This window comes from Penaeus japonicus, unplaced genomic scaffold (assembly GCF_977035675.1).
Source record: "Penaeus japonicus unplaced genomic scaffold, GWHDUDI00000001_assembly GWHDUDI00000032, whole genome shotgun sequence".
Classification (NCBI taxonomy): domain Eukaryota; kingdom Metazoa; phylum Arthropoda; class Malacostraca; order Decapoda; family Penaeidae; genus Penaeus; species Penaeus japonicus.
Genome location: NW_028234434.1, coordinates 537,283 through 559,782, shown reverse-complemented (window position 1 = coordinate 559,782; position 22,500 = coordinate 537,283). Strand labels below are relative to the sequence as shown.

Genomic DNA, 22,500 nt, shown 5'->3' with positions numbered 1-22,500 from the left:
TATATATATACATACACACATATGTATTATTTATGTAAATGCATGTACATGTCCTTATATACATACACCCCTATAAATATACATATATATATATATATAATATATATATATATATAGATAGATATATATCTATATCTATATCTATATCTAGATATTTATCTATGTATATTGCGAATTACTATTATGATGTACAAGTATAAATATCTATATTTGCAAGCTGTGAAATTCATCATTTCAAACCATGGCTGTGATATATGTGTGGTCAAGCATTGCTATTAGTGATATTTTAGTGTGTAACTTTTAATTCTGACTGTGTGATGAAATAGCGTGAACGCATACCTATGACTGACTGATCTAGATATGTGTGTATCAGGTAATATTGCACAGCTGTTTGTGTTTAGGTTTCTCTCTCTTTCTTTTCTTTCTTTTCACAGGTGTTTGTGTTACTCTCCCTCTGTTTCTACGTATATGTATGTATGGATTTGCCTTTTCTCAACTAAAGCCACTCATAGCTAAATTGTGCCAAATTCGTAAGAGCAATTTGTCAACGACTTTCAGAAAAAAATAAGAAAAAGTAACGGATATGGAATATATTACACATACCTGGAATATAGCTCATTTATGCCAGATCAATATGTCTGTCATTTTCTATGCAATGCGCAATGCAAGTAACACGATACAAGCCCTTGATAAGAGTTTTGATAAACCCCCCCCGCCTAAATAAACAAACAAACAGCTGACCCAAACCACGCGCCGCGGTGCAAAGTAAACAAAACCAAGATAACAACGCCCATGTCCTTCTATCTGCTTTATTTCAATTTGTGGCTCCTAAAGGAGCCGATGTTGGTAGAGGAGGCAGGTAAACCGTGCAACCTTCTAATTTACTTGGAGGAGGTGTACTTGGTGACAGCCTTGGTGCCCTCACTCACAGCGTGCTTGGCCAGTTCTCCGGGCAGCAACAGCCTGACGGCGGTCTGGATCTCCCGGCTGGTGATGGTGGAACGCTTGTTGTAGTGTGCAAGGCGGGAAGCCTCAGCTGCAATGCGCTCAAAGATGTCGTTCACGAACGAGTTCATGATGGACATGGCCTTGGAGGAGATACCGGTGTCGGGGTGGACCTGCTTCAACACCTTGTAGATGTAGATGCTGTAGCTCTCCTTCCTCCTGCGCTTCTTCTTCTTATCACCCTTGGTGATAGACTTTTGGGCCTTACCGGCCTTCTTGGCAGCCTTTCCGGAAGTTTTGGGTGGCATCACGGTGGTTATACCTTCAGTAAACACTGATAAGGATTCTGAAAACTGACTGCTAGCTAAAGGGGGGGAGAGGCGTAGGATGGCTGAGAAGAAGGTTAGTTTGGAAGTGGAAGATAAGTTGGAGATCGAAAGTCGGGGGGCGATACCCCGTGCTTGTTTCGGTTGTTCTTGTGGCTTCCAAGCAGCGCATCGGTGGTTTGGGTGGAGGTCAGAAGCCCCTTCGTGGCCTTAGTGTTTATTTGGAGGAGGCGTCCGCTTTTGCTTGCTCTGTTTGCATGCTGTGCTTTCTTGCTTGTTTTATAAATAGCTACATTGAAATGTAGGACATTTGCCTTTATATTAATATAAAGGTTGTTGTGGTTATGTATTTGTACATAGTTTAATTAAAATCGGCGGGTGCTGTCTCTAGGTGTTATCTGGGCGTGTGCACGCGCGTGGCCGTGGACATAGACATAATCGTGGGCGTGATTTGCGGACGATTATGGGTATGGTCACGGAAGCGACGCACTCACGGTCAGACTAGAACCTGGACTGCTGTATACATACATATTCATGCACTCATGTGCATTATACACATGTGTACGTACTTATGTATATTTTTTTTTTTTTTTTTTTTTTTTTTTTTTTTTTTTTTTTTTTGAGAGCATTAGAGAGAGCATGGTGCATGACATATGAGGCATGCGATTTTTTTTTTTTTTTTTTTTTTTTTTTTTTTTTTTTTTTTTTTTTTTTTTTTTTTTTTGTCAGGGACGAGAATGAACATCAGACATGAACAAGAACATGAGAACGCACATATATTTTTTTCTTTTTTTTTTTTTTTTTTTTATTTTTTTTTATTTTCTCTCTTATACCTGGTTTCCTCCCGATCTGTCATGCATGCTGTGATGCATGGCAGGTCGGGGTGACCCCTACGGCATAAGAGACTCTACCTCTCGTTGAGAAGAGCGAGTTGGGTGAGTCCATTTTTTTTTTTTTTTTTTTTTTTTTTTTTTTTTTTTTTTTTTTTTTTTTTTCCAAGGACGAGAATTTACATCAGACATGAACAAGAACACGAGAACGCGAGAACGCATATATATACACATATATTGATACGGATGTTTTTTTTTTTTTTTTTTTTTTTTTTTTTTTTTTTTTTTTTTTTTTTTTTTTTTTTTTTTTATACCTGGTTTCCTCCCGATCTGTCATGCATGCTATGATGCATGGCAGGTCGGGGTGACCCCTACGGCATAAGAGACTCTACCTCTCGTTGAGAAGAGCGAGTTGGGTGAGTCCATCTTTTTTTTTTTTTTTTTTTTTTTTTTTTTTTTTTTTTTTTTTTTTTTTAAGGACGAGAATGAACATCAGACTTGAACAAGAATAACGCGAGAACGCACATATATACACACTTTGAAAGTTTTTTTTTTTTTTTTTTTTTTTTTTTTCTCGAACGTAGAACATGGACACTAGAACAAGGTGGTGTTCACAGCAAGTGTGAACACGATAGGAACATCATAACACGTTAACACATAGAGTATGAACACCTACATATGTACACGCATATAGTCATGTGGGGAGCATGGAACGTGACACGGTGATGTACATGAGAAGTATGAACACTCAGACATGGTTGTTGACACGAGAGCACGCCCGTTGAACACAGGAACACAGAGGGAATGAGCAGTTCTTAATTATCGTGTCGTCGTTCTCGGACATACAGTGGACGAGGTGGTTGCTCATTTATAGCTTTGAGGCTTCGTGGCCACCAACGGTGTTCAGAGTCTGTGTTGTTGTGTGTTTCTATGATGTTTGTGTATAGTGGGTCGTCTGTCTGTTGTAGCCTCTCCCATGTCTTGCGTGCACGAGCGTCTATTCGGGTGTTCAGTGGCTCGATGTTGAATCTTTCGTGCAGCTCTCGGGTGGGTGTTATGTGTGGGTATCTTATGTTTGCGGCCCAGCGCAAAGCTTTGTTCTGGACCGCTTGCATGTTTATTTGTTGTGTTTTGGATATTGTGTGGAGTGGCACTGGGGTGTACTCGAGGATGGGCCGGAGTACTGTTTTGTAGAGTTGTAGTTTCGTTCGTGTTGTGCATTGCGTGAATCTGTGTAGTTTGGCGAGTGTGATGTTTGCTTGTTTGATGCGTTGTTTTGCGTGTGTGGATACACCCCATCTGGTGAGGGAGAGGCCGAGTAGTTTACCGTTGTTTGCGTTCGGTATGTCTGCATTGTTTATTTGTATGTTGGGCGGGTTTAGTCGTGCGATGGGTATGTTTGTGAACTTTTGTGTGTTTGTTTGGATCTTCCACTTCCTCTCGTATGTGTTTACGTGATTGATGGCGCGTTCTGTGGATATTTTCATGATGTTTTTAGATTTGCTTGGGTGTGTTATGATTTGTGTTATGTCGTCTGCGTAGGATATGTAGTTGCTGTATGGTGTTGGGAGTGGAAGATCTGCGGTGTATAGTATGTAGAGTGTTGGTGCGAGGACACTACCCTGGGGGACCCCACTCCTCAGGGGGATGGGGGGCCCGTGGTAGTGTTCGAGGCGAATGTTAGCAGTTCTGTTGTCGAGGAAGTTGCAGAGAAGGCGTGTGAAGTTTGGTGGAAGTTGTAGGTTAATGAGTTTGTGTTTCAGTCCACTATGCCACACCTTGTCGAAGGCCTTGCTGACGTCCCGGAGAATGATGTTTGTTTGTTTTTTGTTTGCGAGGCTGAGGGCTATCTCCTCGTAGGCGAGGGCGATAGCACTCTCAGTTCCTCTGTTTGGTCTGAATCCGTATTGACGGGGGTTGTGGATGTTGTTTGTTTCTAGGTGCATGTTTAGTCTTCGTGTTATGATGCGTTCGAGTAATTTCCCCGGGACCTCGAGCAAGGAGATCGGTCGGTAGTTGTTGACATAGTGGACTGATTTGTTTGGTTTGGGAATCAGTGTGAGGCAGGCGTGTTTGAAAAGAGATGGAAAGTGTCCTGTGGCCAAGGAAGCATTGAAGATTTGACAGAGTTTTTGTATCATGTTTGGAGGAAGGTTTTGAAGGATTGTTTTGTTTATTTTGCTTGGCCCAGGTGCCGTGTTTTTTGTTTGTTTGATTATCTCTGCAACTTCCCTCGGTGTTATTGGTGTGGTGAAAATATCTGTACTGTTTAGTGCGGTTAGGTCAATTGTTTGTGTGGGTTGTAGCAGATGTTGTGATTGTTGAAGTGCCATGTTTACTTCGTGCTCAGTGTCCTCGTCAAAGTTTTCGTTTTCTGTGTCTGTGATTTGGAAGTTTCTCTGCCAGAATCGTCTGTGAAGTGTTTCCATGTCTTGTATAGAGTCGATTTTGTTGTTTTGTTCATTATATAAGTATGTGCATCTTTGTCTGTCTGTACCCATTAGTTTTTTGTATGACTTCCAGAATATCTTTGGGTCTGTGTGGTTCTGGCAGAGTTCGTCTATAAGTGATGTCCATGTGCTTGTGTGGAGTTCTCTGTTTGCGTCTTGTAGTTGTGTTTGAATATGTCTGTATCGGTTTCGTAGTTCTTGGTCCCATCCTCGTGTTTGTGCAAGTTGATGGACATTATGATATTGTGTTATGAGTGAGCGAAGGGTGTCATTTTGTTTATGTTGTGGTATTGTTCTGTATGTTGTTTTTGGAATGTGGGCTTGTCTGGCTGTGGTGATGTCATCATACCATGTTTCCAGGTATGAATCTATTTCAGTTGTTGGTCGCCCTTGTAATTCATGATTTTGAGTTTGTGAGAGGGATTCTTTGAAGGAGTCCCAGTCTGCATTTTTTAGTCTTTCTTTAGGATGAGATGGGATCATGATTGGGTTGGTCGAGATGGTGGCTATGATGGGGAGATGATCGCTGGTGGTGATCTCTCCTTGCTGGAGGTGTATGTTCAGGTGTGCATGTCTGCTTGTGAGTACGATGTCTGGTGTAGTTGCTGACCGGTTGTTTATTCGTGTTGGAAAGTCTGGACCGATGTGTTGTAGTGTGCCGTCGAGGATGCGGGAGACGAGCCCTCGCCCCACGGCGTTAGTGTAATTGTAGCCGAATGTATGGTGTTGTGCGTTCCAGTCCCCGAGTATATATGTGGGTTTCCTGTGTCTGAGGAGCTGGAATATGTCCTGGTCAGGTATGTATGGTCTGCGTGGTGGTAAGTAGATAGTGGCAATGATGATGGGACCATGTGGAGTATCGATTTCCACCGCAATGAGCTCTGATGTGAAGTTGTCATGAATTTTATGTTTTAGGTTCGATTTGATGGCGAGAGCAACACCATCGCTTCGTTCACCTGTGTGGTTCGTTTGATATGTTGTGTATGTATGTATTTTGATTCTGTTTGCGTTGTCGAGTCCGTGGCTGTTAATGAGTATGATGTGGGGGTCGTACTTCCTGTACATATTGCAGAGCTCATTGCGGCGATCGAAGGTCCATTGCAGCACGTTGTGTTGCAGGACTGTGAGGCGTTGTATTGTAGTTTGGTGTGGGTTCATGGTTTGTTTTGTGAGGAATTGTCTGCGGGGTGGAACCCATTGCGTAAGTCATTAATGTTTTTGTATCTTGTCATGTGTGTGTTTGTGATGTCGAGTTCTCCAGCAAGGAGGTATTTATGCAGACGTTGTGCTGTGACGAGATCGGACTCGGCTGCGTTCGTGTAAACCCACTTGATGTTGCCGCGGGCGATTTCTTTCCCGAGGAGGGAGGCGTCACAACACTCGTAGACTAGCGGATCGGCGGCATAGAAACGAATGCCGTAATATGAGGCATCGGTAACTGTGCCGTCCATGAGCCTGTTTGGGCTGGTTTTGGATTTAGAGGGTTTATTGTTTGTGGCCTGTTGAGCTTGGTGTTGTTCTGAGTCTGAGCTTTGTTTTTTCTTTTCTTTTTCTTTCGGCCGACTCCGTGAGGTTGATCGGCTGCGGCAGCTCTCGCTGGTGTGTTTAGGTGGGTGTGTTTTAAGTTTGCAGGTTTGTGTCGCCTGTGTTTGTATGGTGTGTTTCGGCCTTACTGAAGGCTCCACCTGTCGTGGTGGGGTTTTGAAGGTCTCGACCTGTGTGTCATCAGGGGTTTGTTCTGGGTTATCAGGGGTTGAGGTGTGGGTGGGGGGCTGGGAGGGGGGTGGGTTTGGGTGGGAACTTAAGGGAGGGGGAATGACCTTCAGGATTCCCCAGGAGTCTGCTTCTCCCAGATCGAGTTGGGGAAGGTTGTTTCGTGCCAGGGCTGTTTTTGCATGGTGTCTGAACCCTTTGCTGGGGTCGATTATGTTTTGTACGTGAGCATTTATTAATACGATTAGTATTTCTTTTGATAGATTGTCTGGGAGGGCGAGGTGGATGGTCGGCTCGTTTTTTTCGTGTTTTTTTATGTCCTGCTGGACTTGTTTTACTTCCTTAATTAGTGGTTGCCAGGCATTCTGTGTTGCTTTAATTGTTGCTTGTGCTGCTTTTTGTGCAGCTTCTTTTATCGGTTTTGTTTCTTTTTCTTTTTCTTTTAGTTGGACTGCATTTTCGTCCTGAATCTTTTTTATTTCTGCTTTTCTATTAGGACATGTGTTGGCCATGGTCCTGTGGTCCCCCCCACAGTTTATGCACTTCTTGTGAGTGCTTTTGCAGTTTCTGTAGTTATGTGTGCTGGAGGCGCATTCTGAACAGATGGTTATTCTGCCTGAGGGGCAGTTTCCCTTGTTGTGCCCATAACCATAGCAGTTCATGCACTGTTTTATTTGCGTAAAGCGCTCGTACTCTATTTGCCAGGGTGCGATGAATAATTTGAATAGATATATTCCCTTTTCTTTTATTTCTTTTGTCGTTTGGTGGTCAGTGAACCGTACTTTTATTATATACTTTTCTTTCATTATGTAGACGTCGTCTACGTTGGTGTGAGGCATGGCTGCCTTGATTTCATTTTTAATTGTTTCCGGATCCTCTGTGACTACCTGCCTGTCCAGCCTCTTGAAGACGAGAGTCAATTTGGCTCTCATTTCCAGGGGGAGGACAGGATTAATGCCTATATTGTTTAATGCAGTTTTGTTTGTACCAGAGAAAATCTTTTCTGTTTGTTCGTTATCTTGCAGGATTGCAATGTAGCCGTCGTTGGTGGGAATGATTCGTAGGAGTCGGATTTCTGCTTCAAAGAGTAGTTGCTGCAGCTGCTCTCTTTTCCTGGGGGTTGGACCCCCAGGGATGGTTAATTTGACTTTGGACATTGTTTTTAATTGAATACAAATACATAAAACATGTGAAATCAAAAAATCCTGCCTAGCCCAGGACTCTCCTGCCCGAAGCAATTACAGCTCCCCCAACCCTTGTACTCTTGATGTACTGGGAAGTCGTAGGGAGGTTGCTGTGGGTGGTCCTGGAACGCCCCTTTCGGGGACCTATTCCTAGCCGTTCCCTAACTCGGTGGCCAGGTGGCCAAGTTCCCTTCCTGCCTGTCCTTTGGGCTCGGTGGGGGAGGCGTCTCACACACCAGCCGAGCTTACAGGAGTGTCCCTTGGGGTGGAGCAGTCCCAACAAACCTGCCTAGGCGAGGGTTGGCTTGCTACACCGCCCAGTTTAGCGAATACACCGCCGTCTGCCAAGTGCAATGCCCTAGGGCGATGGCAGGGGTGATGCAGGCCTCCCTGGGGGACAGAATATGTGTTTGTTGTGTGTGTGGGTTTGCTGCAATTGGAGCAATCGCAATGGGCGGTTGCACGACCGAGTGCAGAAGCACTGAGTATCGAATGGCGATACACGACCTGTGCATGAAGCACGTGAGGGTGTCAATTCATCTCGTGGTTCATAGAACCTTTATGATGTTGTTGTTGTGGTCTCACAGGTGACCATGTGAGTACAGGTGGGCAAGGTCGTCACCCACTTGGCGTGACCTGACTCCGCGAGCTCGCGGGGGCTCAGGTCGGCTGTTGTCTCAGGAGGTCAAGGTCTCTCTCAAGCCCCTTTCCTCATGATCTCTCTCTCAGATCAAGATCTCCTCCTCCTCCAGGGGATCTCCAAGATCTCTCCAAGATCAGATCACTGATAAGGATTTTGACCTGAAATTTCCTTATATTGGCCGACACGGGCGCCAGCCTCAGGTGAGTGAGCCGCGGCTAGTGGCTCAAAGGGCGTGCCACCGTTGCCATCTAACGCCATCGGAAAGTTTCAACGGTGGGCGCCTATAAATAGGGATGCTCTCGATTGCAATTCATGGCATGGTCAAAGTTAGCCATCACCCAATCCTGCCAGATAGTTTTCCTTGCTTTTCCAATCTGCTCAGTATTTATACTTGGTATATTGTTAACTGCAAGGTATCTATCTCCCAGCCATTGAGTGATCAAGCTACTGCACGCCTCGTCAGCCCTGCTAACGTTGATTGCAATTGACCAGCGAGTTGATAGACGGTTCCGTCAAGCCACCGTGGTTAGCCGCGACCTTGACCAGACTGATCTATCAAATTGCCCCTTGTGTGATTGATTGCCAGATCATTGCTTGATAGACAGACCCTGAATACCGGTGTAGCTTCGGCGATAATCACCCTTATTCAGAGTCCAGTAATCACGCTCTCTTTTGATCTCTTTTACTCCCTCTGCATTTCCTATTACTTCCTGTACTCTCCCTGGGCCTACGAGATTCCCCCTGTGGGGTCTGGTATTCGCCTGGGGGAGGGCTGCAGCCCCAGTCCCCTTGTAGCAGTTTGGGACCAGGGAGCGGTACCACGTACAAAGCCCCAAGACTCTCGAGGTACCGGAGTACTCCGCCGGCACTTCCTCAGAGTGGGTCGGGTTGCAGGAATAGGAAATAGGGAATCGCAGGTCTCCATAAACCTGCACGTCTATAGTGAGTAGGGATAGGGTTAGGCCCCTGCAAAGGGTCCCCACTGATCCGACAGGAACACTCGCACTTCCCCTTTGGAAAGGACGAGTTTGCAATTCCTGGCACCCCCTTGCAACAGTGGAGTAGGTCATAATTACCACCCTGGCCTCTATCCTCATGTCGCCATGAGGATAAAGGTTCGTCCAGCCAACGGGCGCCCCTCTCCTGCTAGGAGGGAAGCCCTGTTGCAGGCACTATTCGATGCCGAGGTGAGGACTCTCCGAGTCATCACCGCCCAGGACCACTATGTTATCATCAGTCAAGATGAGAGCAACGCCGAAAGGCTCTTTACAGAACACTCGGCAAATCTCATGAAAACGAAGGGTTTCGAGGCTGTCATGCCTCCAGAGTTAAAGGCCAAATTAACCCTGGTCTTTAAACAGCTCGACAGAGAGCTAGTGAAGGAAACCCCCAATGCCATTCAGGAGGAGTTGGAGAGAACTCTTCCCAACATTAAAGCTGAGCACATCTTCATCATGAAGAATAGATACATGATGAAGATTCAATTCTCGGACCATAAGACGGCAGCACAGGTACAAGAGAAAGGGCTGTACCTCTTTAATATCTACATTAGCCCCAGACAAATTGAACCTGAGAGGTTCACGAACATAGTGCAATGCATGCACTGTTATAAGTATGGACACTACAAGACTAAGTGCCCAGATAAAGAAACGAGGCTTCGTCTGTGCTCCGAATGTGGAGCTAATAACCACACTTACAGAGAGTGTAAGTCAGAGACCAAAAGATGCCTGAATTGTGGGGAAGGACACCGCACCTTTGCGAACTCCTGCCTCATGAGGAAAGAGGCAATGAAAAAGACCAGAGAAGAGGTGAATAAGAAGGAGGAGGAGAAAATAGAAATCCCGATAAAAAAAGTGGCAGAACAAACGGCCAAACAAACTATTGCTGCCACCCAGAATGCTTGGTTAAAACCACTAATGAAGGAGATAAAGGAGGAGAAGGAGAAGGAGAAAAAAGAACCAAGCATCATCCTAAAACTACCTGACAACCTGTCTGTAGGTGTCATGACTGCTATCATCCACGCCCACCTCCAGAACATCATGGAGCCGGGCCTCGGTTTTCGCCACCATGTAAAAAAAGTATTTAAAGATAACAACCTGCCGCAACTTGACCTGGGTAACGGGGAGTCATGGGGGATTTTCAAGGTGCTTCCACCACACTCACCTAACACCACCGCAGAAACCACCATCACCACATCCACTGCCTCACCACCATGCACTCAACCACGCACAATACCACCACAACCATGTCTCAGCCTTCAGGACGAGCCAGAGACAGAACTCTTCACAACACCACAAAGAAAACCCACAATCGCACCACGCCCAACACTACGCCCAACACCCACTCCAACACCTCAAAACACGCCCACTCACACACCTACTCAGTCACCCTCACGACCCAACACCCAAAAACAAACAATCACGCAAGCTGACGCTCCACCAAAACAACAACAACAAACGCTGTCAGTGAAGCCGAAAACAACACTCGCCACACGTAAACAAACACACGCTCCTACAGACTCGGAGATCGATGACCCAGCCCAGCTCCACCGGGATGGTTACGATCTCCAACCACACACATACGGCATCCGTCTGTTCGCAGCGGAGCCAGGACGCTACAAACACCTAAACAAACAACAAATCGCACACGAAATCACACGGGGCACCATAAAGTGGATCTACACAAACCCAACATATAAAAACTACATACACGAACAGAAAATCAAAGAACATGTACACGCAGGAAACATACACCTACACCCTGACATGATCGAAAGATTAAAACAACATAAACTCGAACAGCTACCCAACGGCTGGTATCAATCATCCAACTCATCCTAACACTATGGCTGCATCACACTCCACTTACACCTCACTACACTCAAGACTTACAATCATTCATCACAACGTACTCACCTGGACACTAAACAGAAGAAACGAACTCACAAACCATTACAGACAACTCGACCCTGACGTCATCCTCATTAACGCTCATTCTCTCAGGCACCCTCATTCCCTTCGCATCTTCACCTATAACACATACACATCAAACAAAACAGACGGAAGAGATGACGGCGTAGCAATTGCTGTAAAGCAAAACATCAAACACAAACTTCTTGACAACTTTTCCTCTGAACTTATGGCAGTAGAAATAGACACCCCTCACGGTCCTATCATCCTCGCCACCACCTACATTCCTCCTCGAAGACCCTATCTTTCCGAACCAGATATCTTTCAGCTCCTGCGATACAGAAAACCAACATACATCATGGGAGATTTCAACGCACACCACAGACTTTTCGGATACAGAGACACCAATGCCGTCGGACGAGGCCTCGCCTCACTCATCTCCGACGGCAGACTCATCCACCTCGGTCCTCACTCACCCACACTCATTCGACACAACACAGCCACTACTCCAGACTTAGTTTTCGCTAACACACATGCAAACCTAAATCACCACATAGTAACAGGCGATGCCACATCCAGCGATCACCTCCCCGTGATCCTAACACTATCCACAAATCCAATCATGGTTCCTACACCTCCCCGAGAGAATTTAAAACACGCAAACTGGGAAGGGTACAAACAAGCACTTATACACACACGCACTCCCGATCTCGAGGGGACCCTCACTCACAGCATAGACGACCACCTCAACCAGTGGTACACAGACATAAACACTGCCCGCGCGGCGAACATTCCCAAAACAACATTCAAAACACTCGTACACTACCGAGAAACACATCGCCTGAAAACACTGAAAATACTCTACAGACATCTTCGTGATCTTGCTGAAACACAGGGATGGAACACTATCTTACGCGCACGATACAGAGAAATTCAAATACAACTCACCAACGAAACAAATTACATGAATAAACAACACTGGGAATCACTCACGCGAGAACTATGCAACAACATGAAAGATCCCAAAGATTTCTGGAGTAGATTCAGAAAACTTATGGGATCGAACAGACAGACTGCAACATTCATCTACAACACAAATAGACAGAAGATAGACACAGCAGAGGGGATGGAGGCTGTCCACCGGGAGTTCTGGCAACAGAACTTCCAAATCTCCCCTGCTGAGAACGCAACATTCGACCCCGACACAGAGACCGAGGTCACAAATACACTACAACACCTGCAACACCTAATTCTCCCATCACGAACAGTCACACTCGACAATCTCACACCCGACAACCCTCTCTCTCACCCTATCACACCAGAAGACATGAGATACGCTCACATACGCTCCAAAAACACTACACCAGGAGCTAGTAACATAAACAAACTTCTCATGCAACACTTACCTCCTAATATGTTCAGTAGACTACGCCAGATCTTCAATGCATGCTTGGCAACAGGATATTTCCCTGACAGGTTTAAACAAGCTTCACTTGTATTAATACCCAAGCCAGGGAAGCCACCTCACGAGGTCACGAGTTTCAGGCCTATTTCCTTGCTTGAAACTCCCGGGAAGATGTTTGAGAGGATTCTTTCATACAGACTTAAAGCTCACCTTGAAAACAACAATCTACACAACAGTAGGCAACACGGCTTTCGCCCTCACAGGGGGACTGACAGCGCTATCGCTCTCGCTTACGAGGAGATAGCGCTCAGTCTCGCTAACAAGCACCAGACCAACATCATACTACGAGACGTCACCAAGGCCTTTGATAAGGTCTGGCATGACGGTCTCAAGTACAAAATAACACGACTACAACTTCCTCAACACTTCACACGCCTCTTATGCAACTTCCTGGACCACAGGACTGCCAACATCCGCCTTGGTTCATACCTCGGCCCCCCTATCCACCTTAGAAGTGGAGTGCCACAAGGGAGCGTTCTCTCGCCAACCCTCTATATCCTGTACACCGCCGATATGCCACACCCAGCACCCTTCAGTAACTACATTGCCTACGCAGACGACATCACACAAATCATCTCTCACCCCTCCAAGTCCAAAAACATAATGAAAGCAGCCACACAAACAGCCATCAACACTATCAACACTTACGAAAACAAATGGAAAATACAAACAAACACGAACAAATTCACCATCATACCAGCCGCACAACGCACCGCACCACTCATCACACTAAACGGAACAAACATACCATACGCACAAGCAGGTAACATGTTAGGCTTACACTTCAAAAGAAACGGCATTTTCACGCACGCACAACACCGCACGAAACAAGCACGCACCACTCTCACACGCCTGAGGAGGTTTTATGCCTGCTCACCCCACACAAAGCTCAGACTCTACAAAACAATCGTAAGACCCATACTCGAGTACACGCCCATTCCACTGATTGCAATCTCCACATTCCAAAAAACCAAGATGCAATCTATACAGAACAGAGCACTATACTGGATAAACAACACATCAAACCGAAACAGAGCACAGTACAGAATATCCGCACAATCACTCCACGAAGCATATAACATCGAGCCACTTAACACACGCATACACACACGCAGCAAGCGAGCCTGGGATCGCATACAACACTTAGAAAACACAAACTACGACGACATATTCCAAAAACACTTGGCTACACAGACCAACCACTCGTGGTGGCCCAGGACACTACCGCTCGCCCTTGGAGATTCCCCTGACCCGATTTATAACCGCCGTTGATGTCCCGAGGAGGGAGCACACTGACCCGCGAGAGCGAGCGCCGGCCGGTGAACGCTCCCCCCTCGGCAATGTTCTGTTTATTTCATCATTCCGTTTATTTTCGTTCATGTTTCTTTTCCGTTACTTTATTCGTTATTATTACTTGTAAAATGCTACGTGAAGACAACCAATGTAAGCTGCATTCGCGGGGAAAGGCCTCGGACCCGCGCCCACCCGCCCACGCGCGGGTGAGCGCGGATCAGAGGATGTTTCGCCCGCGAGATAACGAAAATATCTGACAACGCAGCAGATTAGAACGAAACATTCTAAATCTTTACGTTTTCTATGTAAGGTGGAAACACGCGACTCGCGCCCCGCCCACCTCGAGTGAGCGAAGGCGAGAGAACGCCCCCACCACCTATCCTTCGCCCAATTTCAAAATGTAACGTTCACGCGACCACAACAGCGTGTCCGCCTCATGTACCGACAGCCCGAAGGGCGGGAGAGGCCCCAGGTCGGCGCACGACGTGATGCACGCGCGTGCGCCGGTCGGGGGATGTCTCCCGCCCAGCACTATAACCAACACCATACCCTGGGCTGCAAACCGAAACCTATGCTCGACCAAGATGGCGGTCGGCATAGAGTATGTTAATGTTCTCGTTATTTGTTATTTTGTTCTGTTCTTTCATTCACATATATGCATCTATGTTCACTTCGCACCCACATTCCTCACCCACAACCATACTCCCTTCATTCACGCCTCACTCACCATCCAGCACCATACACACCACCTCGTTCCCACAAACCATCAATCACCGCCTGGCCTCACCTCACCTCTCCCCCCTCCCCCCCTCCCCCCACCCTCGCCACCACAGCCGCTGCTCACTCACCACTCCTCCTCCTCCTCCCTCCTCACCCTCGCTCTACTTTCACCATTTACGTCCATCTCTCTTCATATTCATATGTTTTTTCACCATCCATCCACTCACCAAAGACATCCACGGCACCGAGTGACACCAAACCATTATTTAATGTTTATTCATGCTCATATTTCACGTTATGTTTCCCTCACCAGCCTAGCCACTCGCGCGCCACTCCACGCCACCGCCTCCTCTCCCTCGCTCGCTCCCCCTCCTCCCTCCTCCTCCCTCCTCCCTCCTCCTCACCCTCGCTCCTCCCTCCTCCTCCTCGCCACGACCGCCTCGCTCCCACGCCTTCCATTCATCCGTTCATTCATTCGCCCATTCATTCTCTCCGCCATCCCTCGCCTCGCACTTGTTTGCTTACGCCGTTTACTATTTGTTTTTCGTTTATTATTTGTTCTCGCTCACCATTTTTCTTCGTTTAGTTTCGTTCTCGCTTATAATTTGTTCTTACCTTTGTTCACTTATGTTATTACAAAAAGGGCATGACCTTACCCCCCTTTTCAAACCACTAAAAAAACAAACAAAAAGAAAAAAGAAAAGAGCGACCCACTGAACCGGCCCGCAGGTCCCAGGACCTGCGGGGCGGCAGGCGAGGGTCTCACCTGCGGAAGGTCCGCCTCGCGGGGATTCCCCCCACGAACCGGACAATAGCAGGCGACAAAAAAAAAAAAAAAAAAAAAAAAAAAAAAAAAAAAAAAATGTCTATATGTTCGTGTTTATATGTCTATGTGTTATATGTTTCTGTTGTGTTCTATATGTATTTATTTATGTTTCGTTTCGTCAGTTGTGCACTTCGTCACCCACCTCACCTCACCTCACCCCCCCGCCCCCACCTCGCCTTCCCCCCCTCCTCGCTCCCTCACCTCCCCCCCTCCTCGCTCCCTCACCTCCCCCCCTCCTCGCTCCCTCACCTCCCCCCCTCCTCGCTCCCTCACCTCCCCCCCTCCTCGCTCCCTCTCCCCCCACCCCCCTCCTCGCCACCCTCGCCCGCCTCCCATTCATTCCCATTCATTCTCGCCGCCCACCTCCTCACCCTCACTCCGCCACAACTTGTGTTTATTTTCGCATTTTTATTATTACATTATTTCCTATTTATATGTTCCGTTATTTTGCGCAAGGTTGTTATCGTTATCGAATTATTTATAGCTTTTTAGATATTATGTTGAAAAAAAAAAAAAAAAAAAAAAAAAAAAAAAAAAAAAAAAAAAAAAGCGACCCACTGAACCGCCCCGCAGGTCCCAGGACCTGCGGGGCGGCAGGCGAGGGTCTCACCTGCGGAAGGTCCGGTTCGCGGGGATTCCCCCCACGAACCGGACAATAGTAGGCGAAAAAAAAAAAAAAAAAAAAAAAAAAAAAAAAAAAAAAAAAAAAAAAATCACATAGATATTAGCTAGTCTTTTAGCTTATTTATTATTTATGTACATGCATATGTACATATGTATATATATGATGCTGACTACACCTGCCGCGAAGCTGAAGTGCCGGACCCGCCAGCCACGACTACGACCCCCCCACCCCCAGCCACCCCCCACACCTGCTGATGCGACCTTAACTACCAAACCACCAAGCAAGGGGTTTCGCCCCCCTACTTTTACCTCCTACTTATTTCCTTTTACAGGCATAGCGCCTCAGCTTTTCTTCCCCTCCTTACTCTAAGGCCTCTCTTCTCTCTTTACTTCCTAATTCCTAATTCCTAATTCCCAATTGCAAGGTTTTTGAGATACCTATAAAGCAAACATCATGTCAGGTCGTGGTAAGGGTGGAAAGGTCAAGGGCAAGTCAAAGTCCCGCTCGAGCAGGGCCGGCCTTCAGTTTCCTGTAGGTAGGATTCACCGCCTTCTGCGTAAGGGAAATTACGCTGAACGTGTCGGAGCAGGTGCCCCTGTGTACCTGGCTGCCGTCATGGAATACCTGGCTGCTGAAGTTCTCGAGCTGGCAGGTAACGCCGCCCGTGACAACAAGAAGACCCGTATCATCCCCCGTCACTTGCAGCTGGCCATCCGTAACGACGAGGAACTGAACAAGCTCCTCTCTGGTGTGACCATTGCCCAGGGTGGTGTCCTGCCTAACATCCAGGCTGTGCTCCTCCCCAAGAAGACTGAGAAGAAATAAATCTTTCTCTCGGTTGCCTCTTTTCAACAACATCGGCTCCTTTCGGAGCCACAAAATCTCCCTAGAGATGTAATTGACTACTCAACTTATCAATCCCAAACTAATAAACTACCTACTCAAACCCCAAGCCCAAATGCATAGATTGCAATATCAATGTCATATTCTTCAATAACATTGCCATCATACTCAACTTCTCAACAACCTACAAAACAACTCACCGATGCCCCCACACCCAAAATCTAAATTAAAATTCCTAAATCAATGTTCATAAAGAGTGAGAAAGAGAGAGAGAGAGAGAGAATCAAAGCGAAAGAAAACATAAGAGAGAGAGAGAATCAATGCGGAATAGAGAGAGAGGGAAAGAAGAAGAGAGAGAATCAATGTGAAATAGAGAGAGGGAAAGAAGAAGGAGAGAGAGAGAGAATCAAAGCGAAAGAAAACTTAAAAGAGAGAGAGAGAATCAAAGCGGAAGAAAACATAAAGAGAGAGGGAAAGAAGAAGAGAGATAGAGAGAGGGGGAAAGAAGAAGAAGAAGAGAGAGAATCAATGCGAAATAGAGAGAGAAGGAATGAAGAAGAAGAAGAGAGAGAGAGAGAGAGAGAATCAAAGCGAAAGAAAACATAAAGAGAGAGAGAGAGAAGAAGAGAAAAAGAGAGAGGGGGAAAGAAGAAGGAGAGAGAGAGAGAATCAAAGCTAAAGAAAACGTAAAGAGAGAGAGAGAGAGGGAAAGAAGAAGAGAGAGGGGGAAAGAAGAAGAAGAGAGAGAATCAATGCGAAATAGAGAGAGAAGGAATGAAGAAGAAGAAGAGAGAGAGAGAGAGAATCAAAGCGAAAGAAAACATAAAGAGAGAGAGAGAGACGGAAAGAAGAAGAGACATAGAGAGAGGGGGAAAGAAGAAGGAGAGAGAGAGAGAATCAAAGCTAAAGAAAACGTAAAGAGAGAGAGAGAGAGGGAAAGAAGAAGAGAGATAGAGAGAGGGGGAAAGAAGAAGAAGAGAGAGAATCAATGCGAAATAGAGAGAGAAGGAATGAAGAAGAAGAAGAAGATGAGAGAGAGAGAGAGAATCAAAGCGAAAGAAAACATAAAGAGAGAGAGAGAGACGGAAAGAAGAAGAGAGAGAGAGGGGGAAAGAAAGAGAGAGAGAGAGAATCAAAGCTAAAGAAAACGTAAAGAGAGAGAGAGAGAGGGAAAGAAGAAGAGAGATAGAGAGAGGGGGAAAGAAGAAGAAGAGAGAGACTCAATGCGAAATAGAGAGAGAAGGAATGAAGAAGAAGAAGAAGAAGAGAGAGAGAGAGAGAGAATCAAAGCGAAAGAAAACATAAAGAGAGAGAGAGAGAGGGAAAGAAGAAGAGAGAGAAAGAGAGGGGGAAAGAAGAAGAAGAAGAGGCAGATGGAAAGAAGGAGAGAGAGAGAGAGAGAATCAAAGCGAATTTGAGATAGAGGGAAAGAAGGAGAGATAGAGAATCAAAGCGAAAGAAAACATAAAAAGAGAAAGAGAGAGAGAGAGAGAGAATCAAAGCGAAACAAAACATAAAAAGAGAGAGGGAAAGAAGGAGAAGAAGAAGAAGGAGAGGGAAAGAGGAAGAAGAAGAAGGAGAGGGAAAGAGGAAGAAGAGGAAGAAGAAGAAGAAGAAAGAGAGAGAGAATCAAAGTGAAACAAAACATAAAAAGAGAAAGATAGAGAGAAAGGGAAAGAAGAAGAAAAGAAGAGAGAGAGAGAGGGAAAGAAGAAGAGAGATAGAGAGAGGGGGAAAGAAGAAGAAGGAGAGAGAGAGAGAGAGAATCAATGCGAAATATAGAGAGAGGGAAAGAAGAAGGAGAGAGAGAGAGAGAATCAATGCGAAATAGAGAGAGAGGGAAAGAAGAAGAGAGAAGAAGAGAGAAAGAAGGAGAGAGAGAGAATCAAAGCGAAAGAAAACATAAAAGAGAGAGAGAGAGAGAGAGAATCAATGCGAAATGGAGAGTGAGAGAGAGAATCAATGCGAAATAGAGAGACAGGGAAAGGAGAAGAAGAAGAAGAAGAAGAAGAGAGAAAGAAGGAGAGAGCGAGATAATCAAAGCGAAAGAAAACATAAAGAGAGAAAATCAATGCGAAATGGAGAGTGAGAGAGAGAATCAATGCTAAAGAGAGAGAGGGAAAGAAGAAGAAGAAGAAGAAGAAGAGAGAGAGAGAGAGAGAAAGAGAGAATCAATGCGAAATAGAGAGAGGGAAAGAAGAAGGAGAGAGAGAGATAATTATAGCGAAATAGAGAGAGAGAGGGAAAGAAGAAAAATAAGAGAGATAAAGAGAGAGGGAAAGAAGAAGAAGAAGAAGAAGGAGAGAGGGAAATAATAATAATAAGAAGAAGAGAGTCAGAGCGAAACAAAGCATAAAAAGAGAGGCAGAGAGAGGAAAAGAAGGAGAGAGAGAGAGAGAGAGAGAGAATCAGAGCGAAACAAAGCATAAAAAGAGAGAGAGAAAGAAGAAGAAGAAGAGGGAAAGAAGAAGAAGAGAGAGAGTCAGAGCGAAACAAAGCATAAAGAGAGAGAGAGAGTCAAAGCGAAACAAAGCATAAAAAGAGGGAGGCAGAGAGAGAGAGGAAAAGAAGGAGAGAGAGAAAGAAAGAAAGAAAGAAAGAAAGAAAGAAAGAAAGAAAGAAAGAAAGAAAGAAAGAAAGAGAGAGAATCAAAGCGAAACAAAACATAAAAAGAGAGAGATAGAGAGAAAGGGAAAGAAGAATAGAGAGAGAGAGAGCATAACATAAAATCAAGAAAATAAATAGTATAAATAAATAAATCTGAAGAGACGAAAAGAACAAACATAGCAGTATGAAAAAAGGGCGGGGGGGATAAACAGAAAAAAAAAAAAGTAAATGAAGTAAAACGCGAAACCACAAAAAGAAGAAACAATAGTAAACCGGACAAGTGATAGCAGAAAGAGAAACTGTAAGAGAAACAAAATAAAACGAAAGAACAACAAACAAAGAAGACAAGACACGAAATAGAGAGAGAGGGAAAGAAGAAGAAGGAGAGAGAAAGAGAGAGAGAGAGAAGGAAAGAAGAAGAGAGATGGAAAGAAGGAGAGAGAGAGAGTCAAAGCGAGAGAGAGAGAAACTCAATGCGAATTTGAGATAGAGGGAAAGAAGAAGAAGGAGAAAGAAAGAGAGAGAGAGAGAGAAGGAAAGAAGAAGAGAGATGGAAAGAAGAAGAAGAAGAAGAGAGAGAGAGAGAGAGAGAGAGAGAGAGAGAGAGAGAGAGAGAGAGAGAGAGAGAGAGAGAGAGAGAGAGGAAGAACAGAAAAATGATGAGAACAAGAGTGATAGTGATGGTGAGGATAAGGATGAGGATGAGAATGAAAAGAAAGGACGAGTAAAAGTAAAGGAATATGAACAGTCAACATAACTAAGCAAACTCTGTATACGAACTAAACACAAAGCAATCTGTACGCCCTCTTGTACGCCACGAAAAAGCGTTGAGTATTTGTTGAAAAGCTCTCTGAGAGCCCTGGAGATTACAACACACAGAGAGCAAGCCAAGTTAATTGTGTGTGTGTGTGTGTGTGTGTGTGTGTGTGTGTGTGTGTGTGTGTGTGTGTGTGTGTGTGTGTGTGTGTGTGTGTGTGTGTGTGTGTGTGTGTGTGTGTGTACTCGCGCGCGTGCATGTGTTTCAATATCATAATATTTATATATGCAACCATATCACGTTATATAGAACAGTAAATATGAAAAAGATATAATGCTTGTAGTTAATTTTGTTGTGATAGGTAAATAAAATAAATAAGTATAATATCAATATGAAACGAATTACTAAAGCGAGGAAGGGACATACAGAGATGAAAAAAAAACCGTTAATTATAAAGTGAAATAAGGAGCGGGGAGTTCAATAGGGTGTAGAAAGGGAGGCAAGATATCTAGCGGAGACATTACTGCATGCGGAAGGGGGGAAGGGATGGAAGGGAGGGAGGGTGGAAGGAAAGACGGAAATAAGTAATGAGGGCAGAAAGGAGGGATGGATAGATGGAGGAAGGGAGGGAGGGTGGAAGGGAGGAACGAAGGAAGGAAGGAAGGAAGGGAGATAGGGAAGGAGGGAGGGGAGGGGAGGGGAGGAGACGAGACGAGACGAGACGAGACGAGACGAGACGAGACGAGACGAGACGAGACGAGACGAGACGAGACGAGACGATATGATATGATATGATATGATATGATATGATATGATATGATATGATATGATACGATACGATTTGATATAATATGATATGATATGATATGATGCGATGATAATAAGAAAGTGAGAAATGCCTAAAGAAAAATACAATAGAAAAGAAGAGAAGAGAAGAGAATAAGAAGGAGAAATACATAGAGGAAAATAGAAGAGAAGGGAAGAAAAGAGGAGGAGGAGGAGGAGGAGGAGGCAGAAGAAGAAGAGGAGAAAAGAATAAAGAGTAATAAGAGGAAGGAAGGGAGAAATGCATTGCGGAAAATACATACATACAGACACAAGAAAATATCGAACGGGTTGACAAACGACACAGGAGAATGGCGAATGAAATACATACCATACTTGCTGTAAATTCACTTTCTCTCAACAATAAAATAAATACAGTAAAATGGATGTGTACTCACCTATCGAACAGAGGCCCTGCCATTGCCGAGTTGAAATTGCTTGAAGATCGGAATTGCTTTATGTTACTAAGATGGATTATCAGTTCAGAGTTCACAACGCACAAACAGTAATTTTTTTTTTTTTTTTTTTTTAATTTCAATCGCACCGCACAATTGATACTTTTTTCGAATTTTCGCACCAGTACTGTGTTCACTCTTATAGATTCTGACTGTAATTTTCTTTCTTTTTTGTTTATTCAATCGCACCGCACAATTTACACTTTTTTCGAATTTTCGCACCAGTACTGTGTTCACTCTTATAGATTCTGACTGTAATTTTCTTTCTTTTTTTTTTCAATCGCACCGCACAATTTACACTTTTTTCTAATTTTTGCACCAGTACTGTGTTCACTCTTATAGATTCTGACTGTTCCTCTATAGCCCGGTATGACTGCAAGAGAAAAAGAAAACACACAAGATTTGGAAATAGAGGGGAAATGGGGAACAGCAACCTCACAAATGATATAACACATGAATTAACATACAGGAAATAAAAAAATATCCATAGCCACACCCTCTAAATACACAGCGAGAGCATTAGAGAACAATGACACCAAATAGGGAGCAACGGCAGACACAAAACCACCGATATGTATATTTATATATATATATATATATATATATATATATATATATATATATATTTATATATATATTTATATATATATATATATATATATATATATGTATGTATGTATATATATTATATGTATGTATGTATATATATATATATATATATATATATATATATATATATATATATATATATATATATATATATATATATATATACATACATACATACATACATATATATGAATAAACACGACACACCAATGAACTCTACAATACATATATTCATAAATTCAATCACCCACCAAACCACAGACAAGCATCCACATCCGCTTCTGCATCCACATACGCGTGTACAAAGCGAGAATTACAGAGACAAACAAAGACACTTGGACCAACAACAGACATAAGAACACCTATGAAAATAACAATACATACATACATGGATGCATGCATACATCCATACTTCCACATTCTCAGCCACACAACAAAACAGAAAAAAATCGACAGACACAGATGCACATCTAAA

The 22,500-nt window shown here is 44.4% G+C and overlaps 1 protein-coding gene and 1 long non-coding RNA gene across 3 annotated transcripts in view; one reads left to right on the top strand and one right to left on the bottom strand.

Moving 5' to 3' along the window:
- Positions 1–22,500, bottom strand: part of LOC147467899 (uncharacterized) — a 181,472-nt gene that overhangs the window by 21,554 nt on the left and 137,418 nt on the right. The gene's annotated exons all lie outside the window — the stretch shown is intronic.
- LOC147467915 (histone H2A-like) lies at positions 16,344–16,797 on the top strand. Its single transcript, XM_086556251.1, has one exon. The coding sequence runs from the start codon at positions 16,383–16,385 to the stop codon at positions 16,752–16,754; it is 372 nt and encodes a 123-aa protein (XP_086412377.1). The 5' UTR covers positions 16,344–16,382; the 3' UTR covers positions 16,755–16,797.